Source organism: Staurois parvus, unplaced genomic scaffold (assembly GCF_062004578.1).
Source record: "Staurois parvus isolate SC_StPar_1 unplaced genomic scaffold, SC_StPar_1.0 ptg000249l, whole genome shotgun sequence".
Taxonomy (NCBI): domain Eukaryota; kingdom Metazoa; phylum Chordata; class Amphibia; order Anura; family Ranidae; genus Staurois; species Staurois parvus.
Window position 1 is genome coordinate 6,052,143 of NW_028318045.1, and position 12,477 is coordinate 6,064,619.

A 12,477-nucleotide genomic window follows, 5' to 3' on the forward strand; every position below is an offset into this window, starting at 1 on the left:
TTGGGCTTGGACTGAACCTGGAAGGAAGCTGTTTCTCCCACCCACTGCTACCCAATCAACAGTGGCATTCCCCAGTCCACAGCTGCAAGTCACAAAGGGGCAGAGATGCCTGTGACATCATTGACCTACTATGGCCACGTCGTGTTTTTCTGGTACCAGCAAGGCATCTGGTAGTTTGTTGCGTTGGATTGGCGCGAGAAAAGGAAAATTATACTATTTGATACAATTTTCCTTTTTCCTGGTGCCAACATAGCAGCATACTACCACATGTACGCTGCCATGGATTGCCACCAGGAAAGAAAAATGATGGTAAGTATGCCATACAATTTTCCATTTCTGTGCCTTGGAAAAATATTGATTTCACTATGTTGCCTTAATGCAATGCACAATAACGTGTGACATAATGTTCATAAACACGTGTATTAACATACTGCAAAAATGTAAATGGTCTCCTACAGTTTCTTCTATCTCTTGAGAACGCTAGTGGGACTTGTTTACACTTGCGTTGTCTGTGAAAAGCAAGCTGTTGTGGATTGCTTTTCACTGAGCAACAAGGGGGCACCTGACAGGCATTCAGGAGGTGATACTGCTGCCTCCTGAATGCCTTTTTTTTTTACACTTGACTGGGCTTTTTCATTGGGAATACTGTGCCGCAATTGCAAGCCAGGCATTTGGCTTGCTGTTGAGGCACAACCGTACGCACCTAAATAGGTCACTTTGTGCCAGTACTGCCTGCCAAATGTGATGGGGGATTTATTTTTGCTGTGCTGTGACGTAAAGCATTGCAGCTGGGGTGTGTGTATACCACATATGCCTGCCTTTGCAATTGCAAGGGCAGTTGGGTGGTGTAATAATATCATCTATTTTTACTGCCCCCAATCACAAGTTTAATCTAAGCCTTGATGATATCTCTGAGTGCCTTGGCTTGCAAACCTGCTCACTGCCAAATTTGATAAGAACAGGAAGTGATGGAAAATCTGCCCAGTGGGGTCACAGAAAGCATTTAAAACCTTACAGAGCTTATACCCCTTCCCTTCTCCACCCAAAATAAAAGTGCTGGTTGGAGTCAGGATTTAAACCTAAATGGATGACATATGTTTGTTAAAGCACTATTATAATAAACAGTTATTTTTTTTAAACATAAATTACTGTTTTCACTTTTTTCATTATTTGTTTAATACTGATCTCCCCCAGCTATTTCCTGTCTACATGCACATGCTTCAGCATCAGCATCAGCTGCATATCATTGCTCTGTAGCAGCTCCCTGATAGTGACAATGGAGGTCCTGTGCAATGTGTGTAGTCTCTATCAGCTACACATGCAACATGGTGACAACACAGAAGTACAAGTGGGAAATAGGAACAGACCGTTGTCACCTTATAAGCAGAAGTGAGTGAATCAGGATTTTCTTGACTTGACTAAGGATTCATGTACAGAAAGCTGCAGATTTAAAAAGACTGAAAACAATTTTGGCAGTGGCATTTGCATGTTACGGTTTATGTGATATTGTAGTGATTGGGTTTAGATCTGCTTTAAGGGCCTGTTCACACCATGTCCACATCTGAATTGCACAGGAATGCTCAGTGCATTCCTGTGAGATTCAACCCGCATGCAAAGCATACTGCTTTTCCGATCTGCAGGATGTGTCAATAAAAATTTGTCAAAACTCTAAATGTAGATTGCAAATGCATTGTGTTTACCCACACCAGGTGGCATGATACTTTTGTACCATGTGATCTGATTACAGTGTGTTTTAAAAATTTACTCAATTTTATATATCATTTTTGGTTTTATACTGTGACAATTCTATGTAGTTTTTTTTTGTGAGGCTTTGTTTTTTTTATAGTGTTGTGCCTTAAAAGGATGTGGTACCAGTAAATCCTGCCAATTTTGATGGGTCTTATTTGTTAAAGTCCCTTCCTTCCAAAACTCAACCATCTTACAATACTAACAGGCCAAAATAATCATTGTGGTCTCACCCCTGGTTCACATATATGTGGCCATGCGGGCTGCGGTTTGTGCGGACACGAGAGCCCATTCATTTGAATGGACTCCCGTGCCCCGTGACAGGCAGGGAAGAAGTCCCTGCACTTCTGAAAACGCAGCCCGCACGGGAACCTCGGTTCCCAGTACGGTTGCGATTTCCATTGCGGGCAGCGTGCCATTAGAATTAATGTCACCCACCCACGGGTCCGCATTCCTCTGTGCGGGGGGTGCGGCTGCCAGATTTTCGTGCAGATGTGCAGCCGCACCACCAGCACATATGTGAACCTAGCCTCGATGAAAATGATCTCCCTCCCTGGATTCAGAGTCAAACCTTGGAGACCTATTTATTTCTGTGGTGCTGCCAAACCACCCCAATGTGATGAGAATTGGACACAGCCATGCGTTATGGTGTGCTGACATACAGGTGCTTGCCTTTGTGCATTGGAGTGTCATTCTAAATGAATGGCAGCAAGGCCGAGCATTTCAAAATGAATGTCCAAAAAAAAAGGCTGCTTTGGATCTCTGAGTTTCTGGTCTCCCCCAGGGGGGTTACTGAAGACAAAGTAATAAATGAACTGAGTTTCTGATCCTACATTGGCACACTTACCCCATACCTATCATTGAATATTGATGTCGTCCCACTTTCCAGCTCCTGGGAAGACACAAAGCTCAGCGTGCAGTCTTTATTTATAGACCTGACTGCTCGCCCTCTGTTCCTGTTCTGTGCTGCATATGGCCCTCTGCTATTACATGACAGGTTACCTTAAATCACATTTTGTACTGGAACTAAACTTCTACTGTAAAGTAAATTTGTCATATATACAAAAACATATATTACACATAAAACATATATTACTTCCATAATATTAATTACACAAGTTTTGAGGCTAATTTAACCCCTTCGTGCCAAAGGGTAAAACAAATCTTAATGCCTAAGCACAATTTTGCAACTTTGACATGTGTTAGTAAAACTGTACATATCATCACAACTCCTTTGTACATCCAGGTGAATTATACCTTGTTTTTTTCAGGACAAATTGGGCTTTCATTTGGTGGTAAATGGTAATGGATATCTCCTGATTTATTTTTTATTATCAAAGGAAAAATGGCCCAAAATAGTAAAAAAAAAATATTTTGTTTAATTTAGCTGTGTGTTTCTTGTTACTTCCATAACCTACCACTAAAGAAAAACCTCAAATACATTTTCCAGCTCTTGTCGATCGCAGCAATATCATATATGTGTATGCTATTTGTTGTTTGTACCCACAGTACATCCCAGAAGCAATAGTGTGGATTTTTTTTTACCTAAAACACACTGACATTAACCTCCCTAGCGGTCTGATTATTTCAGATTTTTGGTGCTGAAAGCGGTACCATTATTTTGCATGGAAATAAGTAGTTTTTTTTATTGTAGGTTGTAATTTTTAGGAATAACTCACTGAAATCTGTCCAAACAAGAGTCTATTAAACATCCCGGGTATGATAAAATTTGAAACACGAAATCATAAATTATAATTTAATAAATAATCATAAAAAATAATAATATAATAATACATTTAATTCAATAATGTAATCAAACCAAAAACACTGAAATTTGAAATAGAGCACCAAGTTCGCACATTGCTCAGCAAAGTCTCAAAATCGTTTTCAGTGTCTGATGACGAATTTCCCCACGAATCATTATCACTCAATTCTGTAAGTGGTTCTGATTTACTATCGCTGTTCTCTAGCTGATCTAAACCCGCTTTTGACCTAAAGGGACACTTTTTGGACGCCATGGACTAAGCACTAGGGACAAAATGTATGAAATGGGTTGAAACAGCAATGTTTTGCTATGTAAAATTTGTTTGGAAAAAAATGACAGTTTTAAAAATGTTCAAATTTCCCGCCGCCGCTGGTGCCCGTACGTCCCGACGTCACAGGGACCAGAACACAGAAGCCGGATACCGGCATCGGCCGGAGGAGATGGCCGGGGACGCTGCAGGGGACACATCGCGGGAGCGAAGGACAAGGTAAGCTCTGCAGGGAATCCCTATGTAGCGCCGCATGGTAAGCCCGAGTGTAGCTCGGGGTTACCGCTTTTGGCACTGACATTTTACCCCGATCTACACTCGGGAATACCGCCAGGGAGGTTAACTGACACTGATACCAATTTATAGAATAAATGCTGATCTTTGACCCAGACCTTGACCCAAACACTAACCGTGGCACTTCACTAGATCAAACCTTGATCTAGGTATTTTTCTTTATTTTTTATTTTATTTTGTAATATTTATTCATTTATTTTTTTAACAAACCGTTCCTCCCCTCTATGCAAGGAGAGAGAGGGAGATACAATGTATCTCTTTCCTCCTTTCAGAGAGAAAAAAAAAACAAGGTGGGCTGGCTGTACAGTGACTGATCAATCAGAGGCTATCACTGCGATCATGTGACCCGGATAAGGGAGTTCTGGGTCCCGATCATTAGAACGGGACCCAGGGATCTCAGTGACACCCCGGTTTTTGTGCTGGGAGCGCGCTTGTGCAAAAACAGTTTACTATGCTTCAGTTTAGAATGAACACAGTGAGTGATTGGTATTGGGCACTCATTGTGTTCATTCAGAAAAGGAAGGGGCTAGTAAATGTGACTTATTTACTGGACCCTTTCCCCACTCTCCATCCTGAAGGATCCTATTGTGTGCTTGCAGCTGCTGGTGGGAAGGAGAGGAGGGAAGCTGGCAGCACTGTGGGGGGACAAAGGGAGGGCCTGAGCAGTAGGGGGAAACATATGGTGCACAGGGAGGGTGATTGGTGCAGCAGAGGTGCGTATTACCCTCTGATCCCCTGTATGGCTCTCTCTGCAGCAGCTAAAAGCTGGAGGGAGGGAGAGGAGGAAAAGCCAGTCGATACAGGGGATTGGTTCCAGTAATTGTCTCCCCCATCATGGCAATCACCCTTCCTGGGTCCCCCTGCTGGCCTAGGCCCCGTACAGCAGGACTAGTGGTACCCCCTTATCCATGGCCCTGCCCCACCATCACAGGAGTGAGCTCTTTCTCTGATTCAAACCCCCTCAAATGCACTTTATTTTTCCTGATGCAGAATCTCCAAGCTAAGCATTTGAGAGTTCAGTTCTTTGATGGCGAAGGTGGGCAGACAGTGAATACATGGGAAGTGCTCTGCGCTATCCTGTTTATTCAAAAATTGAAGCATACTAAACACAGCTTACTATGCTTCAGTTATGGTGCAGGTGAACTAATCCCTTAAGTACAATAGTGAAGGCATAAGAATTTCTTTTTTTATAGGCCCAGGCCGATATATATATATATATATATATATATATATATATAGTGTGTTCTGTCAGTTCTTGGTTTTTAGTACAGAGGGACAGCAGAATGTTTCACTGATCCCTACAACCAGAACTTGTGGGGGTATTCTGGATATATACACATCTCTGTAATGTACTGGTGACAAATGGCCTCCATTGTACATAGAAATAACTCGATTTACATCGAAATCAGCCCCAGAGAGAACAGACATTTACAAGCAGCCCTATAAATAGCTTTCTATAAATATATTAATGGCTGCAGCTCTGTGTGTGCCAGGATCACAGGGAGTTAGTCTTGTGTTTTTCACACTGTAATGGTTTTTCATCAATAATTCATCAGGCAGTCTGTGTCTGGCAGGAGGAAGGCAGGCCAGCTCCCAGGGGCCACAGATGAGGGTCTCCTGGGGGCCCAGTGGATGTCTGCAGTTGGTACACAGGGGGGCACAATGGGCCCATTATCAGCCAGCAGACAGCTCCCTTTGTGTCTCTGGGTGACACACTCAGCAGCTGGGCCGGAAGTGATGTGAGAATGTGAAAGTGGTCTATCCCCATCCGCACGGCTGGAGATGGAGCTCTCTCACAGGTAGAAGCCCCGCCCCCTCACTTCCGCCGCCCGGGCTGCTGGTGCTGCTGCTGACTGGTCTCAGCGGAATGGCCGGGCGGACGGACCGGGCTCCGCTGCTGGACTGGGCCGAGGGGCCCGGAGTGAGTCCCACCCCAGAGGTCGAGCAGGGGGAAAAGTGGCCTAAGACGTATGGGGCCAGCTGGAAGAGGCTGCCGCACGGAGAGCTCTCTCCTCTGCCCCAGCTGGAAGACGACCATATCGTGGCTGTGTTTGTGGTCACATTCGATCCCAGGAGTGGTGAGTGGACCGGGGAGCCAGGGAAAAGAAAGTAGGGGGATCAGCATGGGCCTGCAATGGAAAAACACATATAGAATGTCAAATATACAATGGTATATGTTATATAAATGTTTGTGTGTCATCTATAGATCATCTAGAATTTTCTATGTATGTGCAGTTTATGTATTATATATATATATATATATATATATATACACACACACCCTGATCAGCCATAACATTATGACCACCTACCTAATCCTGAGTAGGTCCCCCATTTGCCGCTAAATCAGCTCTGACTTATCAAGACATGGACTCCACTAGACCTGTGAAGCTGTGCCATGGTGTCTGGCACCAAGCTGTCTGTAGCGGATCCTTTACGTCCTGTAAGTTGTGAGCTCAGGCTCCATGGATCAGACTTGTTTTTCCAGCACATCCCACAGATGTCAATGCATTGGGATCTGGACAGTTTGGAGGCCAAGTCAAAACCTCAGACTTTGTTGTGTTCCTCAAGCCATTCTTTGAACCATTTTTGCGGTGTGGCAGGGTGTATTATCCTGCTGAAAGATGCTATTGGCATCAGGGAATACTTTTTCCAATGGCGGAGTGTACTTGGTCACCATCAGGTAGGTGGTTAGTGTCAAGTAACATCCACATGAATGGCAGGACCTGAGGTTTTCCCGCAGAACTTTGTTCAAAGTATCAACTGCCTCCACCAGCTTGTCTTCTTCTATACTACATCCTGGTGCCATCTCTTCCCCAGGTAAGTGTCACACACACCTAGGCACTCCATGTGATGTAAACACATGATTCATCAGACCGGGCCATCTTATTGCTCTGTGGTCCAGTTCTGATGCTAGCGTGTCCATTGTAAGTTCTTTTGGCTGTTGATACGGGTCAACATGGACATTCTGACCAGTCTGTGGCTGAGCAGCCCCATACACAACAAACCGTGATGCACTGTGTGTTCTGACACCTATCTATCGGAACCAGATTTCATTTTTTCAGCAATATGAGTTACAGGAGTCTTTGGATCTGACGACATGGGGCCAGCCATTGTTCCCCACGTGCATCAATGAGCCTTGGCTATCCATGACCCTGTCGCCAGTTTTCCTTCCTTGAACCACTTTTGGTTGGTTTCTTACCACTGCAGACCAGGAACTTCCCACAAGAGTTGGAGTTTTGAAGTTGCTCTGACCCAGTCATCTAGTCCAGCCCTTCTCAACCAGGGTGCCTTGAGGTTTCTTCAGGGGTGCCTTAGCAAAATGTCTAAAAATTGTCCAAAACATGAATACAAGCCAGCGGGTGGAACAAGCCTGCCTTTTAGTTACACAAAGCCACAGGTTTTCAATGTGCACAATTATGACCTTCTAGCCACCGGCGTCCTGACAACCAGTGACATCAGTTGATAAGGAGGATGTTGGTTGCCTGCACAGCATCCTAGTTTGACCCTCCCTCACCCCTCTCCATCAGTGCTGGGGTCAAATTATCTAAGTGATGGAGAAAAACTGAGGGAGAAGAGAAACATTGGAATACTAGTCGGTACCAGTGTGCAAAAGTGTATTTGCTTTGGAAAAATAAATCACCTCTAATGTTGGGTGTCCTATGTATGTGGATGTTGCTGCTTTATATAAAACTATTAGAATAGTTTTTCACATTTTAGAATGGGGTGCCCTTTTAAAATTATGGACAGTCTAGAGGCACCCCATTTTTTTAGAATGGGGTGCTTCAAGACTGTCCATAATTTCAGAGGGTGCCTTGACTGAAAAAAGGTTGAGAAACACTGATCTAGTCATTACACTTTGGCTCTTATCAAAAGTTGTTAAAATCCTTACACTTCCCCCTTTTTTTCTGCTTTCCATCTATCAACTTCAGGGACAACACACTTGCTGCCTGAGGCAGGCCACAGACAAGTCAAAAACCAAATGTTCTGTTAATCGAAAAACTAAAATGGCGCATACGATTGTGCCATCATTTGTTTTGTTTTCAGAAGCAAAATCCAGCATGTTGGATTAGGGACTTTTGTTTGCTACCCGAAAATCGCGTGTCGCAGCTGGCACACTAATGATGCAAAAAACGAATGACCAAGAATTTTCGTTTGGTTTGTCTATGGCCTGCTTATTATATCACACCCAGTTTTAGATGCCATTGTAGCAAGATAATCAATGTTATCACTTTACCTGTCAATGATCAGCCTTGGCTATTGCATTAGCAATGCATATCAAAGTCCTAAGAGAGCAGTTCACAACATTGCGCTGCATTGGTGTGCAAGGAATAAAAGTAGGATACACACTATTTTGTTTTCAGCACAGCATGTTGCAACATAGTGCACCTTCATCACAACCTGTGCATGGAATTAAGAGGGATGAAATATCACCTTGTGACACTTCATTACAGTTGAAAAATGCAAATATGTGGTTGCTCATTTATGATGCATCGACACCGTTCCCTTGAAGTTGTTGTACAGGGTTAAGGTTTTTTATCTTTTTGCATTCTATGCATGAAGGTAAAAAAAACCTTCAGTGTGCAACTCCCCCCACAGCCCCCTAATACCGGAGACCAATCTCAATCTAGCGATGTGCACTTCCAGTTCTCTCTCCTCATTGGCTGAGACCGCAGCGGTAGTGTTTGGTTCCCAAAACTGTCAATCACAGCCAGTGAGCAAGGGATGGGGCTGAGCCATGGTCTGTGTGTCCCATAGGTCAGGTGCAAACACACATGAGTGTCACCAGAGCAAGCAGCTTGCTGAGGGGGCACTAGGCAAGGGTGGGGAGAAGAGGAGGATCGGGACTGCTCTGTTCAAAACGATTGTACAGAATAGGTAAGTATGATATGTATTATTTTAAAGGGAAGAAAAATCGAACTTTTAGAATCCCTTTAACGCACTTAAAGTTTTGGATGGAGTGGCCAATAGTTAGACTCATTTCTGACTCGTTTAGAAACGTTTGTTTTTGTCCTCATTGGAGAGATTCACATTCGCCATTGTCGCCAAGAAAGAAAACGAGGGGAAATCCAAAACTTTAAAAGTTGTTCACAGAACAGAAGGTCCACTTTAAGTGGTTGTCCTGCTTTCTGGTATATTTCAGAGGGAAAGGAGTTTGACCAACAGCTCTGCTGAAGAAGCATCTGACTATAAAAAAAAAAAAGAAAAAGAAACCTGTATGGCCTGAGGTTAAGTGACCCTGCTAATGGGCCTTGTCTCAGAGACACGTCTGTCATTCATTGCTGGAAAAAGCATAGAGCAATAATTGTACACAGACAGCATTTTAGTAATCTGTAGTACGTAAGTCATTATTTCCTCTCCGCTGTTACTAGAGTAAGTGAAACTGTCTATGACCTCAAAAAGGAACTGGTGAGTATATCCTCTCTCCAACCAGGGCTGATCTTCATTTCTGCTCATTATTATGGGCTAAACAACACAGCTAAACCTTCTACCATTATTTCAGATCAGAGAATAGAAATGGTCTGAACTGGGCTGCTTTGGCCAATCACGTCTCTTGTGCGTGCACATGCTTATTCTCGCTATCCTCTAAATGTCATGCAGTTCAGGAATCCCGATTTCTTGGACACAGGAATTCTGCAGTTCTCTGTGGACAATACGAATTTGCACGCACATGTGTAGGAGATTTACAACAAACTGTTGGGTTTTCCCAGTTCGCAGACCAATTTGCTTAAATCTAGTTTGATTTGCAGGTCCAAACTTTTAAAATAAGAGGACATGGCCATGCTGCCAGTGAAGGCAATTGGTTCACCTGCCTCAGGCAGCCCTCATGGAGGCATGGTTGGAGCAACACTGAGGGAGGAGTGTTCATACCAGACACTGTCCTCAATGCAGCTTAGCCTGGCAAAAGCCACTCAGATCATGTAGTGTTTATAGTAGTGCTAAATAAATAATGATCAATAATAAAATGTGCAGTGAATACCAAAAACATTTTTGGTGACAACACAAAAAAACTAATAGACTGTCCGTGATTAATGTGATAAAAATCAATTCAAATTAAAGGTGATTATAAGTCACTGAAAACACAAAGTGATCCGAAGTCCATAAAATCAATTCTTCTCTATGGGCGTGACGGTGTGGCGACCAGAATTGATGCGACGGCGTCAGTTACCAACAAACCGGAGGTGGTGAGAGCTCCTGGTCTATGATCACTTCAGGCTTATTAATGGATACAGCATTTGGGCTTGTTTTATCAGGTTTTTTTTTTTTTTTTTGCGAGTAAGGTCCAATCATTTAATTAAAGGATCTAGTTGTTCATACTACACCATTGGAGCGTTTTTTTGTTTGTTTTACATGGTGTATCTGGATGCAGTGGAATCTTTTTCTCAAGTTATCTATAAGTCATCTTTAAATGGGAAAAGTATCCCAGGAAGCTTGTTTGCTTCCACCAGAGTGGAAGACAAATATTTGTGGTGAGTTTACATCCATGTGGGGGATTCTTATGAAGCACTTTGTTGTCAGTCTATTGCACACGGTGAAGGAGAAGAATTGATTTTATGGACTTTGGATCACTTTATTATGTGTTTTCATTGACTTTTAATCACCTTTTAATTTGGATTGATTTTTATCACATTAATCACGGACAGTCTATTCGTTTTTTTTGTGTTGTAACCAATCATTTTTTTGGTATTCAGTACACATTTTATTATTGATCATTATTTATTTAGCGCTACTATAAACACTATATGATTTGGGTGTTTTATTTTTACATTATATTTTGGTTCATTTATTGTGGCAGCTTTTTTCATATATAAATTGCATTTGGCGCGATATAATAGGTCTTGATTATATTATCACATTTATATTTTTTTAGTAAAAGCCACTGGCTCAGCAGTACTGAGCTTCCTGTGTGGCCACTGTGTCTGTCACAAAGGCAGGTCTAGTGGTCAAGACTCGAAAGGGATGCAGAGCCTGTTAAAATTGCAGGTGTTAGACATAGCAGGAAAAATGGCCACCTTAGGCGGCATCCACTCCCAGCACGGCCTGCAGTGCCTGGGTATAACTTGAGCCACAAGGATACATTGAAAGCTGGGTTCCAGGCAGATGTGACAGACACACGTTAATGCAGCTCTGTAATCATCAACTTACCCTTGATTGTATTTTTGTTGATGCAAATAGTATAAGTACTTCTATTTGGTTTGGCATCAATCTCTTGCAGTTCTTGTACAGACGAGCTAATTTGTGGCTGTCCCTATTCGACAGAAGTATATTGGACAAGTTGGAGAACATTTTGTCAATCAGAGGCTGCGATGTATTCTGACAGCAATAGGTCCCACTGTCAGAATACAATGTACTGACTGGGTGGATTCATTCATCTAACTAATTTGCGTGGATAGAGGAATCTTGTTTTCGTTCAGCCTGCTAGCTGAATGGGAAAAAATATGTATCTGTTGGGGGAGGGACAAGACCAGTAATTGTTATTAAAATTAGGTCTCCTGGCCTGCCAGACAGGGCTGCAGTGTGGCAGAGCGGTGTTAATCTCAGAACTGGATGGACAGAAATACAAATTCTTGGGTAGGCAAAAAGCTTCCTTATATGTATTTCATCTTGTATCATGTATTTATTGATTTGCCTGGAGTTAAACTATGGTTTTGTAGCTCATTTTGGGCCACTTCACCTTGTCCTGTTGCAATTGGGGTCATTCTCAACTAGAAAAGATTAAAGTGCACCTAAAGACATTTTTAAATATTTACTCTATTGCCAAAAGTATTGGGACACCGCTCCAAATCTTTGGATTCAGGTGTTCAAATCACTTCCATGGCAAGGTGTATAAAATCAAGCACCTAGGCATGCAGACTGCTTCTACAAACATTTGTGAAAGAATGGGTCGCTCTCAGGAGCTCAGTGAATTGAAGCGTGGTAACATGATAGGTTGCCACCTGTGCAATAAGTCCATCCGTGAAATTTCCTTGCTACTATATATTCCACGGTCAACTGTTAGTGGTATTATAACAAAGTGCAAGCAACTGGGAACAGCAGAAACTCAGCCACAAAGTGGTAGGCCACATAAAATGACAGAGCGGGGTCAGTGCATGCTGAAGTGCACAGTGCACAGAAGTCACCAACTGTCTGCAGAGTCAATAGCTAAAGATCTCCAAACTTCAAGTGGCCTTCAGACTGGCACAACCAGAGTGCGTAGAGAGCTTCATGGAATGGGTTTCTATGGCCGAGAAGCTGCATCCAAGCCTTACATCACCAAGTGCAATGCAAAGCGTCAGATGCTGTGGTGTAAAGCACGCTGCCACTGGACTCGTGCAGTGGAGACGTGTTCTCTGGAAGGACGAATCACGCTTCTCTGTCTGGCAATCCGATGTATGTATCTGGGTTTGGCGGTTGCCAGGAGAAT

General features: G+C 43.0%; 1 protein-coding gene across 3 annotated transcripts in view; it reads left to right on the forward strand.

Annotated features, from left to right (window-relative positions):
* The first annotated feature begins 5,888 nt into the window (after positions 1–5,888).
* Positions 5,889–12,477, forward strand: part of DENND11 (DENN domain containing 11) — a 167,300-nt gene continuing 160,711 nt past the window's right edge. For all 3 annotated transcript variants that reach the window (XR_016313209.1, XM_089680700.1, XM_089680698.1), the window contains exon 1: positions 5,889–6,151. Coding sequence is in view for 2 of the 3 variants with exons in the window: in XM_089680700.1 (XP_089536826.1) it covers positions 5,941–6,151 (211 nt within the window). In the remaining variant the exon portion in view is untranslated. The remainder of the gene's footprint in view (positions 6,152–12,477) is intronic.